At 33.2% G+C, this 17,045-nt stretch overlaps 2 protein-coding genes across 3 annotated transcripts; one reads left to right on the forward strand and one right to left on the reverse strand.

The window, feature by feature from the left end:
* Positions 5,886-7,191, forward strand: LOC105178088. The gene is made up of 3 exons (XM_011101445.2): positions 5,886-6,037; positions 6,129-6,191; positions 6,719-7,191. The coding sequence occupies exons 1-3, from the start codon at positions 5,948-5,950 to the stop codon at positions 6,857-6,859; spliced, it is 294 nt and encodes a 97-aa protein (XP_011099747.1). The 5' UTR covers positions 5,886-5,947; the 3' UTR covers positions 6,860-7,191.
* On the reverse strand, positions 8,813-15,629 carry LOC105178089 (NAC domain-containing protein 82-like). Of its 2 annotated transcripts, none has more exons than XM_011101446.2 (7): positions 15,473-15,629; positions 14,175-14,673; positions 13,626-13,900; positions 12,151-12,531; positions 9,960-10,364; positions 9,739-9,841; positions 8,813-9,270 (listed from the first exon to the last, which is right to left on the reverse strand). In XM_011101446.2, the coding sequence occupies exons 2-7, from the start codon at positions 14,329-14,331 to the stop codon at positions 8,897-8,899; spliced, it is 1,695 nt and encodes a 564-aa protein (XP_011099748.1). In that variant the 5' UTR covers positions 14,332-14,673; positions 15,473-15,629; the 3' UTR covers positions 8,813-8,896. The 2 variants fall into 2 exon arrangements, with proteins under 2 accessions (XP_011099748.1, XP_020554699.1); XM_020699040.1 differs by lacking the exon at positions 8,813-9,270 and adding an exon at positions 9,357-9,580 and having other exon boundaries at positions 15,473-15,628.

The raw sequence follows: 17,045 nt of genomic DNA on the forward strand, positions 1-17,045 counted from the left end.
ATTATTTAAAAAATTATAAATACTTTCTAAAACTAATGAACGAGGAAAATTTTGCTAGACGATCATTAATTTTAGAGATATTTGTAATTATGATAATTTGAAGGGAACACGTTATAATTTAACCTTATTATTACTGTCAACGGAAGATGATAATTAGGGATTATAAGTGTCAACCCCTAAAGCTTAAGACGAAAAATGATAACAACTCTATCTAATGGGACAAAAAATGCGACTTTCCCTTTCAATTACTATACGACTACACAAACACAATGCATATTATGTATCCTCGATATTTGCAAATATATAATATTTTTAACTGTGGTAAAAGTACCCTATTTGTCTTGCATTCATCATTGAAAACACGTTCAAAAAATGAATTAATTTTTAAATTATAAATAATGAAAAAAAAATCATAATAAATCAGTATTATATACCACTATCAAATAAAATTAATGTCAAAATTTAAGTTTTAACCACTGTTGCCTTCATTTCAGCTATGACCATACATATCAAATTACGGTTAATAGCTACTCAACAATCATGATAAATTAATATTTATTCAATTTTTTTAATTTTAACTATGATAAAATATCATATTTCTTTTAGGGGTGACAAGAAAATACTATTAGCCTTTTTCTTGGCTGTTAAGCGGAAAAGGGAGGAAATTAGGAAGTTTATGTGTAGCAATTAGTAAAAGTTGAGAATAAAACTCTTTCATAAAGTAAAGAATAAAAATTATGAAATTCATGATGATAAACTTATGTACATATGACGTAAATTAAACTATTACCCCCTTTTGAGTCGATAGACATTCCCGAGACATTAAAAGAAATATAAATTTTTTTACAGTTAATTATTATAATTAAAAAAAATTATAACGAATTCAAATTAACCTCGACTCAGGGATGCCCATTACACGTTGTTTCTTTAAGTTAATTGAAATATTAGTTATATTTAAAATTATGGTAAATATTAATTAATTATGGTAAAAATTTAAAGTTTTTGTATTGATTTTATTTTGTTGTGGTTAATAGTATTGACCTATCATGATTTTTAAATTTTAATAATTTATAATATATCGAGAAATTAATTTTATTTGTGGTGAAAATAAAGTCGAGACGATGATGGGTAACTTTTTTTTTAAATTTTTATTAAATGTTTACAAACTATTAAATAATTAAAATACTTTACATAACTTACAAGAACAGTCAAACACCTACCTAATGGACAAAACTTAAAATCAAATCAATCATTCATTTCATTCTTGGCACCCCCTTTTCATGTTCATGGAATCTACAATGCGTAATTCCTTTTTCTCTTTTTTCTTTTTTCTTATGGTTTTTATTACAATTTTAAACATCACATCGGACATGAAATTAGTTCGATCCAGATGAGAGTGAAAAAGTTAAATCCCTCTCAATAAGTATTATTTTAAGATTTTAATTCATTGCTCGTTTATTGATAAAAATTAAATTTATATTCAACTCGTTGAGTATTGAACCAACAATTTTGATGAAAAATGATGAAGTCTTGGTGGGACCTTTCTCAACATCGTATTACGCGACATTATTTAACATGTGGACAAATTAATTATACTAAGTTAGTGTAAGATTATAAATGATTGTAATGCTTCTCATTTTAATTACCTATTTATTAATTTGAAAAGGGTTGTAGGGTACTCCATGAATTATTGATTTAGAAGGTAAAAAGGTACTTTAATTACAACCACCTAAGGATTAATTAAGGAGAATTTAATAAGAAAAAGTACTAATGATTGTGGGTCCTGTTGTGATTTAATTTTTCTTATCTCGATCATAAATCATAATTACGCGATAATGACGTATTTTGTCTTGATTTTAATTCGTTTTGTTTTCCTCAAAAAAATTATTTTGTGTATTTGAAAATAAATATAAAGTTAGATTTTTTATTTTATTTTATTTTATCGTGTTAGGTTTCAATAAGAATGGTCGATAAGATCCTTTAGGGTTTAGTAATTTTAAGGGATAATAACACTCTTCTTTCTTATGGTATGGTGTAATTATACGTAAACTTCATGTGGTTTGAAAACTTACATTTAGCACCATTGAGATATTTGCTTCCACCTAATAAATAAGTTCCTCCATTAGTCAAAATTCACTTAATTTGATCATATTAACAAAACTAACTAATGAGAATTGATATTTATCTAAATTGACTGATTACTGACTTATTGCAGGTCAAATAATTTTTTTCGGACTAAACTATGCTTATAATAATGAAGATATACCTCTTGATATGCATTAATACGTGAAGACATATGTGATTATAAAAAGATTTATTTGACCTGCAATAAGCCAGTAATAAGTTAATCGAGAGTTAATATAAACTTTTTTCTGATTTTTTTTTTTAATATGAACAAATTTAGTGAATTTTGACGAACGAAATAGACTTATTTGTTAGACAAAAACGAACCTCAAGGGTGATAGATGTAATTTTTCAAATCACAGAGGTCTACGTATAATTACACTAAATCTTGGGAGGGGGTGTACTTGCCCCTAAATTTTAATGTTTATTGATAATATTTATTTTAGCATAATTTCATATTTATTTATGAAATAATTAAATTGAGTAACATTCATAATGTGATTAAGGGTGGGTGATTAGGTCGGATATTATGAGTTCGAATAGTTTCGATCGAGTATCTAAAATTTCGGATAGGTAAAATAGCTATACGATTTGGACTCAAAATTTACGCAAATTCAAAATTTGCACGATACCAAATTCTTTTTTTTTTTTTTGTGAAAAAAGAAAAAATTTCTAAATCCAACTTGAAACGCATAGATGTGCCTCTAATTTTTTTAAAATTATTACAATTCAAAATCTATAAATATTTCAATAAATAATTTTAATAAGTTAGTATAATAAGATGAAGCAAAAACTATTTTTTTAACTTCAATAAATTAAATTAAATATAAAATATTAAAATAAATCAAATAAACCTTCCCTATCGAACCCCCACCTCAAAATCGGGTATCAAGTTAAGAAAAAAAATCCAATAATAAAAAAAAAATTGATTAGATCGGATCGAAAAACTCAAATTACCCAACTCGAACGCCCACTCCAAATGCGATTATTGAAGTATAATAAATTTAGGGTGAATAGCAATTTATCCCCCTGTGATATTAAAAATGAGCACATTACCCCCCTATAAAAAAAATATAGCAATTTACCCCCTTATACTTTTTAAAATGAAGCAATTTACCTCCTTATACAGGGAGGTAAATTGCTTCATTTTAAAAATCATAGGGGGGTAAATTGTTGTATTTTAAAAAATACAGGGGGGTAAATCGTTATTTATTTTTTCATAAGGGGGTAATTTGCTCATTTGTGATATCACAAGGAGGTTGCTTGCATTTTTCCTAATAAATTTATGTTCCAAGAGTACAAAATGCAGTTGTGTTTCAATGACTTATTGAAAAAGTATAATGATTTTAATTAGTTATCATTTATAAAAAGTACTTTCAGACGTTTTTTCTTTTTCTTGATTTAATTGAGTAATAAGAGATTACAATTAGATACTTTTGATTAATTAGTAATGTTAAGGATTGGAAATTAATTACAAATAGTAGTTACAATAGTATAAAAAAAATAATATATTATATATACAAATCTGGAAAAATATTTTTAAAACTTAAAATTACTGAATTGATTTAAAAAAATAAGCTTTTAAAGAGCCCCCCAAAATAATATGAAATTTTTAATAATGATGATTTTATAATTAAAGCAGTAATTCATAGCATCTAAGTTTTTATTATTAATTAATCAACAATTTTATTAATTTTTTATATCTTAATTACTTTCAATTTGTGACATCAACGCATTGAGGTAGTAACCAGACAAGAATTCAATTTTGCTTGTATTTTATGATATGTTGCAGGTGGCCTACATGTAATTACTATTTTATAATTTAGCATAAATAAATTGATCATTTTAATTATTTTCTTGAAATTACAACACATATGTTTATCTTTAATTAATCAAAATTGTATTTCATTTCATTTATGCTAATTTGTTGTGGAAATGTGTGTGTATTTTTATTTCGATATTAATGAATATGAAATTATGTTAATGTTCCAAAATTGTGCACCTTATGCTAAACTATGTTTTTATGTGCATTTATTTAGGTAACAATATTAAGATAATTGAAAAAGTTGATGTGCATACTGCGGACCGGCTATTGTACAGGAGTTGTGATAATCTCTCTCAATTATCAGCAATTGCAAGGATCGTGAACATTAAGACCGAAGACAACATGCCCCAAAGATGTTATGCAAAAATGGGAAATTTGGTATACTGTTCGTAAAGATTGGTGAAAATAGTTGTCTGTTGTATTGGAAGAACGTCATTGAGTTAGGGTCCTTCAAATGTCGAGCCCTGAAAGTGTTTAAGAAGATATTGTTTGATGTATGTGTCGATGGATTTGCACGATACGGATAGTACGGAAAAACTTAGTCCTATTACGCGTACGCTAGTCGGCCCAACACCTCCGTCAACGACCCAAGCCGTGCAAAAGTTGTAGCACTAGGTCCAAATACCTCTTGCTAGGCTGCGGATGCAACACTTTGAGATCTTGTCTTAGAGCTTTGCGACGGATGTTTTCATAAAAATAGGAATATGGTATTAATTGAACTTGCGACAGCAGATTGTCTGTCACAAATTATTTTCATCATTTTTTTAACTATTGTTCTTTGTCGCAATTTAATAAATTTTTTATAGTATATATCCAACTCGAATTGAGAAAATTTTAATTGGGATTGGATCCGAACCTAAAGTAATCATATAATAAGTACAATATATTGTCATGTGATTAGTGTATAATTTAGAAAAAAAATGATCAATCACATAACAAGTATATCACACTTATAATTAAAGTACGCACGCAAGAAAAGCAACATATTATTAATTTTTCGACCTAACTGGGGAATACTATTCTTTCTTTCTTTTTTTTTTTAAAAGAAAGGAGGTAAAGAAATTATGATTAATTATATTAAAATTAATAAATTAATAATTACATCGATTCGATTAAATAAACCCACGTCAATTAAAATGAACATCCGATATAATAACAATAAACTCACATTAAATTAAACAGATACCCACACTGTCACACACGTAATGAGTCTCGAACCTCATGACACATATTCATTTATAAAACCTTAACTTCAACGACTAAACTAAAAGATCATTCATACTACCTTTTCAAAAGTGTGATTTGAATTGAGGTACGTAGTTATGTGGTATCTCATGCCCTCAATAATTATTTTTCAAAGACAAAATTTTGAACCCAAAATCCATAAAAAAAAAAAAAGAGAATAGAAAGAAGAAACCATTCTCAACCACCTTGATTTATCCATTGCATGGGACCAAGAAGAGGTGACGAGTCCATTACACAGCAGTCTTAAAGCATTTGTTTATGTATGTTGGTACATACAAACATAGAAAATTCAAGATTGGGAACAGACCAAAAAGTTCACATGAATTTTGTAAATGGGAGACGTCCAACGACAAACCGCCATCACGCACACAGCAGACGCCGCCGTGTCCCGCAGTTGTTGGCCACACGTAAACACAAAGTGTCTAACTTTCTTGTTTTGGTAAAAACGTCAGCAACCCCACGTCTGAAAATTCTTGCACACGACTTACTATAAAGGAGCACACAGCCTCAGCAACGGCCACGTCTTCGGAGCTGTCCATGCAGGAACTCCCACGTACTCCCACAAACCCAATCGCCACGTCGCTTTACGTGGTACACTAGCTAGCTTACCACCCCTGATGACCCATGACCCATTTTAAAATACTTTAATATTTAGTGCGTGCTCTGTGTGTGAATATATATATATATAGTGGGTTGGTTCGGAGTAGTACTTTCTTCGTAGAAGCTGAGGATAGTATTTTGTATGAAGAGGATATGGAAATGGATGGGGTTGGAATAGAGAGGCAGTCATCGATTGAGAATGAACCTCGTACCCTTGATATTCACCAGATTGGGTTTGCAAGGGCAAGTTACTACATACAAAACTCTCTCTCTCTCTCTCTTGATTATATATGTATATATGTAGTCGATTATATATGTATATGTATGTTGATAGGAGGCAGCACTTTATGTGGTGAACACGAGAGGTATCGAAGAAGCTCTCAGAATTTTCACGGAGGTACGTACTTTGATTTTGCTTTCTTTCTTTTACCGTTCATTAGAAAATTCTCAGCCAAATTGAATTTGGGTATCTTCAATTATTTAAATTTAATTTGGATAAGAATATATTATGGTGCACTCTGTTAAAGTCTTTGTTTTCAAGCGGATGATGCAATGCAACACCAACAACCCTCCCTATTATTTAAGGGTATATTATGTCCAATACAGCACGACATAAAAGAGAGTGTGGATGATATGACAAGCAAACTATACTAAATGAGTGTGTCAGCTCACTGTTAACATAAGCCAAAGAATAGTTTTGTTTTTCTATTTATAAGTCAATTCAATCAGAAATTATAAGCGATTTTTTAATTAAATCTTTGCAATTTATTGGTATATTGTACACGTTTAGTTATTTTTTTCGAATTTTTATTTTTAAGCGCTTCTGGAGATTTATAGTTATTTTTATAACTTATTTTCGTCATAAAAATAACAAGTATTACAGAATTCTTTTAATTCAACGATTCTGCACTGGTTTATCATCAGGGATTGGAACCGGTGGTGAGCTGCATGCAAGGAGGCCAGTCAAACAGTGTCGGCCACAGCGAAGAAGATGGTAATTATCGGAATAATGTGGTGGCAAAGATTCCTGCGGGGCTGAGAGACATCGTTTCTGCACCTTTTTAGTTGGCGGCCGATGTGTTTGTGTATCCATATTAACTGTCAGACAGTGCGCAGAATACAGAATCGTTCTTTCTTCTTGTTTTAGTTCTAGCTATGGTTTGCTATGTAATTCAGCTCTCTGCCTTTCCAAGGTTAGGTAGAAATGCATTCCTTCTTCTTACTTTGAGCCTTTCCCTAGTCTTTCTGTTAGGAAGATGGAGGCACATTATGGTACAACCAAACCTATTGTGGCTATCAATAACAGGGCAATAGATTTAGAAGATGAAAATGGGCAAGATTTGTTTAGCACAAATTGAGTTTCGTTGGATCTAAATCAAATATATAAGGTTAGATTTTGTCGGATCTAAATCAATGCATAAAGAGCCCGGCCCTCTTCACCATTACTGTAGGTCGCATCTTTAGGTGCCAAGTTTTCGGTAGGCGGCACCCAGGTCTCTAAAAGTTTCAAAAATGTCTAAATATAATATATTTATTATGTAATTAAAATAAATAAACAATTGAGGCATAAACAGTTCAGATAGATACAATGAAGATGCTAATCCCCTGAAAGTTCAGGTTCTGGGGCGCAGGGGTAGTACAAATGAGGAAGTTAAATGAATAAGTCTGTGTAATTTTCCCCCATCATCTGAAGCAAAAGAAAACCCCATTTTTAGATAACCCATCCTTCAATTTAGGTAAGATCCGTCCGACTACTTCAATTCCACCACTTACCACTACTTCCACAGAGAGCATTAATTATTGGGCTAATTACATTTTTGCCATTGCTTTTACACTTTTAACATCAAAATTCTTTTTTGCGTAAACTTATCATCTCAACTTTATAAAATTTATATTGTACCATTTATAATTATTTTTTAACCAAATTTTTTGACAAAAAAATCACAAATACATATATAATATGTAAGGGTTATATAATTACGTATATACAACATGTGATGTTTTTCTAATTGAAAGATCCACAAAAAATTGATCATTCATCACACAGTGCAAATTTTACAAAATTGAAATGTTAAATTGACACAAACAATAAAAATGATGACAAAATGTCAAAACGAACATAATTTGAACGACGAAATACAATGTGCCCTAACTATTATTAGAAGCCTGGATTCTTTCAATTTTTTTAGCCGCAGTACCACAACCCACACCTATCACAGTTATAATGAGGCACAATTTCCTTAAAACAGTTTTATGTGCTCTAAATTTCAGAGAGAAATCCAAACACTGTAGAGGAAAAGTTAGTGCTATTGCCAAAACCATGAAAGAAATCAAAATAGCCTGCAACCTGGATCACATGTAAGCTTGTTTGTATCGTCCGAGGATTTTCATTCCTACTCAAATAAGACCCCGAAACACAAGCAAAAAACAAGTGCAAGAAAAACCAAAGGGGCAAAAAACCTCAATAGCAACCAAAAGTGTTGCACAGTCCCAACAATCATGCAGACTAAGTGGATAATAAAACCAAAAAAAACACTGAGAAACACGAGTTCCTGCCTCTTCAGTTAGGGAAGAAAGATCAAAGAGACACCTCTTCAGCTAGACATTTCAGGGTTTACACCTAAAACCAAAAACGACGGAAGCTAGAGACCAGAAACAGCAGTGATATAACTAGGACAGTGATGAATCACAAAATAACTACAGGGTAGACAATAAGGCTTATGTTTCAATAACAGAAAACGGCAAGGGCAATGCATTATGAAACTAAGGTAAACGCCTCAATTACCAAAGACTGGAAACTTTTCCTTAGAGGAAAGGGGCGATGGAACCAAAGAAAATGCACACTTGTTCTTAGAGATGTGGTCATTATTTCAACAGCATATTCACCGGCAAGGGCAATGCAAATCAATTATGAAACTAAGGTAAACGCCTCAATTACTAAAGACTGGAAACTTTTCCTTAGAGGAAAGGGGCGATGGAACCAAAGAAAATGCACACTTGTTCTTAGAGATGTGGTCATTATTTCAACAGCATATTGCATTGGTGAAATATTACTGGGTGGCCATATTGCAAAATGATAAAGCAAGACACCACTTGATTTTATCAAGTTAGAGAAAGAATCTTCAATTTTGATAGTAATAATAACTCCATGAAACAAAAACAGCCTCTCTGAACAGCAGTAAACAAGAACCACGTCAAAACCAAAGTCCACCAAGAAAAGCAGATGATCCAAATCCAGAGCCACATTTCCTGAGAAACTGGCCAAGGCAGATTGCACCAACAGCTGCTCGACCCCCCCATCATAACTGACAAAGCTTCGTTAGTGCATTCACCAGCTCCGTGAGTCACCTCAGCCTTGATATGTATGGAGGAGCCACCACAAGGAGAAAATGAAAGAGCAAGATGCTCAGCAGCTGAAGGTGAGCGAGCTGGAATAGATTCCGTTAATCTTGATACACAATTTTTTTTAAATGTTCCTGGAATCAATGTAGCAAAACAAACATAACATGAGATCGGCAATCGGTAATGTTAATAACAGTAACACCAAACACTGCAGAAAGTACCTGCAGCACCCACCGAAGGAGGTTAATGCAACCTCACCACAGATGCAACAATTACAGAGTAAGATGATCTCATAACTTCAAATAAAAGAAGAGATGGATGAAATATATTTTTGTATTTTGCCACAACCCAGTGGTTCCATAACGACATACGAGACCAGAACACAAGTCAATCAGTAGCCCATGCCTTGTCACAAGGTCCCAGATCCACAAGGCATGCTGCATTCTGGAAGGGGTTTTGTAAAATGCATTAATTCCTTCCAAAAACTGCCAAATTCTGACAGTTTTATATAGACATGACTGAAGAACAATAAATAGAACGTGGAGCAGAATTTGAATACTCGTCCCACGACCAGAATTATCATCAGTTATCATCAGATCTACCTCTTTCCATGTCTTGAGCAAAATCAACCCGAATCTCTGGTTGCTGGTGTGTGGATTCCAAATCATATGCAGCATTAGATCCCTGGTAAAACTCGTCGTTAATCTGCATTTTCATGGTTAAACTGAATATGAGAGGAAAACCCAAGAGAACAACAGAATGAAGAATCATCTAAAGGCAGTTTATTGAGGATTAGAAAAACCAAATTACTGTTAGGCCTCACCATCTGAAGCACATTCAAACTATTATCCCATTGGTAAGATCCTTCAGGAAACAAGTGTGGTTCATTTGCACAAGTATATGTGCTAGGGAAAGTGCCTCCAGAGTAAAACTGCTCCACATTCTCATGGTTGCGGGATCCAAATATCCCGCCAACTGATGACTGATTGGTTACAACTTCTTCGGATGCGCAATCCAATGGGGTGAGAAGATCGTCGAGTTCTATATAAGCTAAATTATCTTGCGAGATCATGTTGTCCATAGAATAGTCATCCTTCTGCACCCCCGAGAAGTCAAGCTTGCCTTCATTCATCTGAACCCAACTATCCAGTTCACCAAGACCATTATATATATCATATCCATCAGCACAAGTTAAGGATTTGTCCTTCCCCTTGCCACCAAGATCATTCTGGTAAGCACAATATATGCACAAATTAATGCATGGCGAAAGGTGTAAATATAGAATTCAATTTCAGTTCACCATAATAACATTTTCATTTTATGATATGCTGCCATTCAAGACTAAATAATAAATGTAAGGGCATTTTGGCACGACACAAGGAGCACAAAAGCATTTCCAAATTCAAGCATCTGTCATTTAGACATTAAATAAACGGAAAACCCATCAACACACACACAAAAAAAGAGGACAAGTCTAGACAACATCTCTGATCTGCATTCCTATCAACGTTTAACCAGAAGAAGCTCTAAAACAACCTCATTGAATTTTACATGACATACATATTCACATTACAACTACATTCAGAAATCTACTAGACATCCAGCAACAATTAGTTATACATGTTGGTTCGCTAAAGCCTATTAATCCTCCTCTCCAATTTTCCCAAGGCACCAAAAGGAGAGTGAAAAGCAATGGGACAAAGCATAATGAATCATCTACCCAGTTATACTGACTGATACATGCTTAGAACAGGTGATGCACAGACACCCATGCATACGTCCAAGGAGGAAAAGAAGTTGAGAAACAATGGACTCAGCATAAAACCGTCCAGTTGTTATCATATTGCCCCTTCCAAAACTTGTCAAGATTTCTACATTGTTAAAATTTCAAACAGTGGATGAAAAGGGAAGAAACGTTAAGTGTGACCGCATCCACGTTGTCCAGACAGATGATACAACTTGAGATGTCATGTTAGTCCAAGTGCAACAAGCTTAACAGAATAAGAGCACAACTAACAAGCCTAACCCCAACAATAAAATTGCATTAGAAGACATGTTTTTAGGAGACAAAATGGAGGAGTGCCAAGCAAACTCATGGTCAAATGAGTTTCATAAATATGAACGTTTTAGAACTGAGGATTGGATAAATAAATCCAACCTATCATCATAATGTTGCTAATCATTGCAGTCCTATACAACTTCAGAATGGAAATGGAAAAGATTGCCAGGTTGTTATTGCAAATGGAAAATTTCACGTAATTTTTAGAATGACAAACTCCAGTTACTTTCTTTTCAATACAAAAACAGAGACAAGACAAGTATAATGAAATTTTACTTTTGAAGCAAAGAATTTTCACATTATGTGAAAAATAATGCAGAAAATTTATTAAAGTGCTGGGCAAAGTCTTTTGATACCCTAATCCTTATTTAAAAGGAAATTTATCAACATCTTTTAGTAACATTTTAATTACAAGGTCAATTTTATAGAAGTATGAGAGAAGGAGAGTTATATGCATATTTCACGATTAGCTGCATATAGGGAGCAGCTGAAATGAGCAGGGAGGTCTTTTATTATTCAAACATTCTTAAAAGAATAGTTAAGGCTTAAATTTTGAAAATTAATTGACCGTGATTTGAGATTCAGATATGTTTACACTTGCAAAGAAGGGCCACAAATACTCCTGAGACATGCTTGTTACGAGATCACCAGGATACACCAATATACTCACAAGACATTCAACCTAAGGCATACCATGGTAGCAACATAACAAAACATTCACTTTCCAAGCACACTGGGGGTTGGGGGGGGTTGCAATGGCTGACTACGCTATTCTAGAACAGGAAACATAAATGAACTGCTCAATTTCAACCAATGAAGCAGGATATTAACAAGAATGACACAAGTACTGTTGAAACATGCTTATTATGAGATCGCCAGGATACACCAATAGACATTCAACCTGAGGCACACCATGGTAGCAATATAACAAAACATTCACTTTCTAAGCACACACCTGATTAATTTCATTATTGTTAAACAGCAACGTGGCTTCATCTGTAAAGGGAGCTAATAAACGAACCATCTCATCATCATTCTCATCCTCAAGCACCTCACCAGTTGAACGACCAGCTGAAGGCAATGGACCTTCTTCAGTTAAAGGCACCACGGACGTACTTCCAGGACCAAACTGTCCTGCCCCAAGAGGGCAAATTAGCTTTTTGGGGAGCACACTCACTGATAGGCCATCAGATGCCACGGATGCAGCATGGGTTTTAGTAGCAGCATCATCATCATCGTCAGCCCAATCTGCTTCATTAAATGGTGCTCCATACTGTGCACCATTTTTTGGTCCTGGACCATTCTTCTTGAAGACTTTACATAGCACATAAGTATCCTGCAAAATATAGGGGCATGAACATTAAGAGAGCGACAACAGACCAACAACAGGGAGTGCGACTAAGAAACTTAGTGAGAAAGACAGACACGTTAATGATGCAAAAGGACAGACAAACACTCATAATAGTCGCCAAAAGTCCAACCCTGTAACTATAAACAAGCTAAATTATCAAGCCTGCACACAATACCAGATGCAAATTCTTTCTGACATCATTAAACAACATCATGAATAGATTCGCAAATGAATTCAAGCCTAGGGATAACATTAATGAGGAAATAAGAATTCTTCACCTTAATGCAGGCAAACTACAACTATCATTCCTAAATGGTGCTCAGTCAGATGCAAGCAAAATAGTCTGATCACTTCTTTCATACAAGATTATGTCCAGTTTTCCATATTCTTAACTAAAGTTGCCAGATTAACCTTGCAAGCTGACTCCACCAAATCTCAATCTTGGCTCAAAGGAGCTTGCATGAGTCCGAGCTCTTTAACGAGTTGAATTGAAGTTCAAAAGCCTATGTTCACATCAGTAGCTTTTTCCATATCTTTTAAATACTTTCTTGTTTTTTATAAAGATGTGATATAATTTCTTGACATTTCAAACAAATATAGCAAAATAATCTTCACCATATTTAATTGATTCAACCAATACTTGTATTGTCAAGTTTTACATAATAATAGTAATTATCTTGCTGGTTCCCATATGCCAGTTATAGAGGCAAAAGCAGGTTCCAATCACAAAAACCATCACTTTCAACTTAAACTTGTAACTCCTAATGATATCAAAGTTCTATTATTTCATAAATAACATAGTTTCCTATGGATAAATGGAATAATTCTAGTCAAGCGAAAAAATTTCCAGGACAAACAAATAAATTTGATGTACGGTAATTTCAAAAGGGAACAAGGGCAGGGAGAAAGACAAAATTTAAAAACAAAAACTAATATATATCAATAAACTGATCCAACAAAGAGGCAAAACCATCCAAACAGTACCATTCTATAAGATACTTGACCAAGCAATGGTCTTATTGGTAAATAGTCACTAATAGACATAACCAGGTATCAAACCTAGCAAAGACGGGAAATACCTGAACCCCTGCTGCTGCCAGCTGGTCATCAAGGATCCTGTACTCATGTATAACCCAATCGGTTCTCTCCCCTTGAGGGGCATGACCTAAGTGAAAAACCAAGGTTTTCACTGTTCCTACAGTTTTGTCATTGTAACAGATAGACCTGTCCTTTCCTGTAGTTTTCCAATATCCATTTTCAGTAGCACGCTTGACCCGAACACCGCTGGCATACTTCTTCTCTCTAGGACAGAAAAAGAACCATTCTAGATCCTTGCTTTTCAGGCAAGACTTATCTGCAGTAAACCAGAGGAAGACATGAAACTCTCAAATTCAGTAACAAAATAAATTAAGCAAACACTACACAGATATAATGTCCTACAAAAGTATTATATCCAATACTCCAATACTGGCATACCTATTTTTTGAAAAAATAAAAAATAAAAGGCAGAAGTAACAGTGAATTTTTCAATTATCACTACTACAAGTTTGACATAAGTGTGTATATTAATGATGATCAGCATGTCTTGAACCCATTGACAGCCAAAAATGACAAGAGCAATAGAGCACCTGGAAGATCCCATGGAGAGAATTTGTAGATATTGACCTCCGAGATAGCTTCAAAGTGATGCTTCTTTCCCATAACCTTCTTCTTAAGATAGTACATAACCAGCTCGACATCAGTTGGATGGAACCGAAACCCCGGAGGGAGGGACGTCCTTGCCATGACAACAGAACGTCCCAAAATCCAACTTCTTTACAAAGCTTTCACCAAACAAATATTTACTGCAGACTCGCTTAACCCGACCAAACCCTTCCCCACAAGAAAATAAGCTGATGCTGATCAGAAACAAAGAACAAAAATGAAGAGGAACTCGTATATACACCACAACTCCCTGGCCTCAGACCTCCAAACTAAACTAATTACTAAAGTCCTCAAGTCCAATGTCGAAACAACACCTTTCTGGAGCACCGAAGCCTTGCCCGGTTCATGAAACAGAAAGCACACCAAACAAACCACTGATGCTTCTTGCTGGAATCAAAAGACATCTGTTGTGCAAGACAAGCCCTAGCATTTTAACTATATCAGAAGCTTTCATGCAAAACATTGACAAAACCCAGTTCAAATAATCCAAAAAAGCTCTGCGCCAAATACAGGGGGGGGAAGAGAAAGAAAAGAAAGAATAGAAAAGGAAGAAAGCCAGAAAAGATCCAGTTCAAAAGAACTAATGACATTGACAATCTAGGATGTCACTGAAACTGAGCAATCAAGGCAAACCTTTTGCATTGAAAAATCTCAAAGATCAAGACTTGGTAAAGGGTCTAAATACTATCCAGTAAAAGGCAAACAAGTACCTCAAAAGTCAAGGAGACCTCAATTTAAAAAAATAAATAAACAACAACAAAATCAAAAAAACCCAATGGCAGACACCCAAACGAAATTCGGTCACTCCATAAAAAATACAGCTAAACAAGAACGACCACAACTATAGATGACGCCCGTAAACTAATTGGCAAATGACACCCTACCGCGATTAAACACCCAAAGCCTTGAACTCCATACGGTTCACTAATCAGAAAAGAAAGGAGAAAAATAAAGAACCCCAACCAGAACACAACACAGACGATTCGATGATTTTTCAAGCTTTTACGTAATAGACACAATAAAATTGAAAAAAGAAAAAAAAAAGGAAAAAGAGCGAGAGCAATCCTGAACTGTAACTAGAATCCAAATAAAACCCTCAAATCCAATAGACACTCAATCTTTCCTGCAATCAACAGCACCACTAAAAGAACAGCAGAAAGAAACAACAAATAGAACCGTCGAACGGTACCCAAAACGCATAAAAACAACGATCGAAACACACCTTAAAGGGAGATAAACCGGAGAAGCCGAGAGAGAGACAAAAAAACGCGTAGAGAAAATACTCAAGAAAGTGATATAGGGGAGAAATTTGCGAGGAGAAAGGGTTTAAATAGAGGGGAGTTTCCACTTTCTTTCTAGGGTGAGGTTTTAGAGTGAGAGAGTAATAATTTGAAAGAACAGCTTGCTCAATAAGCTACACTTCTCATTAACATCCTATTATTATAATAAGGGATAATTACAATGTTGAGATTCGTTGTAATTGTACGTAAATTTTTTATAATTTAAAAAATTATATATATTATTCTTGAAGTTTATTTTAATTTAATAAATAAATTTTTTTATTATTTAAAATTTAGTAAATTTATTTATATTAACAAAAAATTAAAAAATATATATTTAATCTCGATTGACTTATTACTGACTTAGTATAGGTTAAATAATTTTTTTTATAATAAAGTTACCATCATACATATTCACGAGTTGATGCATGTAAGGAGATATATTGTTACTGTTATAAGAATAGTTTAATATAAAAATTAATAAGTAAAAAAACAATCAATGAGAAATATCGTTTTTATTAAATATTTTTGTTAATATCAATGAATTCAATTAATTTTGATCAAATAGAAGACTTATTTGTTAAACAAAAGCAAATTTCAGAAGTACTAGATATAGTTTCTCAAATCATAAAAATTTTATGTATACTTATACTAATTTTTTCAGGGAGGTGGAGTGTGATTATCCATTGTAATAATATTACATAGCTAATTTTACTTTAATTAAATTTTTCACAATGATTAGTGGATTAGAAATTTGAGTTTACCGGATCTACATGCATTCACACATAAGTCGATTGATGGTAAATATCGATTTTTATTCATTTTTTTCTTTTTGTTAACATCAACAAATTTAGTGAATCTTAACTAGTATAGGGACCAATTTATTTGACGGAATCACACATTAAGATATTAGATATAATTTTCTAAATTATCTAGGAACGACGTATAATTGTATCAAATTTCATGAGAAGAGTATAATTATCCAATATCTATCTATCTATATATATATTGCAAACATTTCTCATTGCTTTAAAAAATATGTATCACATTAATTTTTGTTATTATACTTTTAGCTCACATCTAATTATATATCCGGAAAAGACTATCATCTCAATTAAACTTTTTTCTAACTAAGATGAGAGAAATATTTGGGTTTTTCTTATATTTTTTCTTGCAATAATTTGAGATTCAAAAAGATGAAACTACTTTATTGTTATTATTACAATAACATAAAAATATGAGCATTATCATCCCAACCCAACTCATTTTCAACCTGTTAATTTAAAACCATTTTAAACTCAACCCAAATTAAACCGAACCAATTTGACCCCGACACCCCCCCCCCCCCAATTCCATCCCTAGTGTACCGTAAATTCTTTTAAGAAAACCATAACCAAAACCCTGCCAGTGATTGGAGCATACATCTTGTGGAAATGGAAAAACTAAACAAGTCCGCAGTAGAAGCATAAGGAGGAGAAGAACTGAGTAATAACTTGAAAAGATTGGGAGGATGTA

The sequence above is a fragment of the Sesamum indicum genome, linkage group LG15 (genome assembly GCF_000512975.1).
Source record: "Sesamum indicum cultivar Zhongzhi No. 13 linkage group LG15, S_indicum_v1.0, whole genome shotgun sequence".
Lineage (NCBI taxonomy): Eukaryota > Viridiplantae > Streptophyta > Magnoliopsida > Lamiales > Pedaliaceae > Sesamum > Sesamum indicum.

Bases quoted from the DNA above. Each gene is read 5' to 3' on its own strand.
- LOC105178088 (XM_011101445.2), top strand. From the start codon at position 5,948: ATGGAAATGGATGGGGTTGGAATAGAGAGGCAGTCATCGATTGAGAAT. The intron at 6,038-6,128 runs GCAAGTTACTAC...GTATGTTGATAG, and splicing joins ACCAGATTGGGTTTGCAAGG to GAGGCAGCACTTTATGTGGT. The intron at 6,192-6,718 runs GTACGTACTTTG...GTTTATCATCAG, and splicing joins CTCTCAGAATTTTCACGGAG to GGATTGGAACCGGTGGTGAG.
- LOC105178089 (XM_011101446.2), bottom strand. From the start codon at position 14,331: ATGGCAAGGACGTCCCTCCCTCCGGGGTTTCGGTTCCATCCAACTGAT. The intron at 13,901-14,174 runs GTGCTCTATTGC...GGTTTACTGCAG, and splicing joins CTCTCCATGGGATCTTCCAG to ATAAGTCTTGCCTGAAAAGC. The intron at 9,271-9,738 runs GTAGATCTGATG...CATTGATTCCAG, and splicing joins TGCTCAAGACATGGAAAGAG to GAACATTTAAAAAAAATTGT.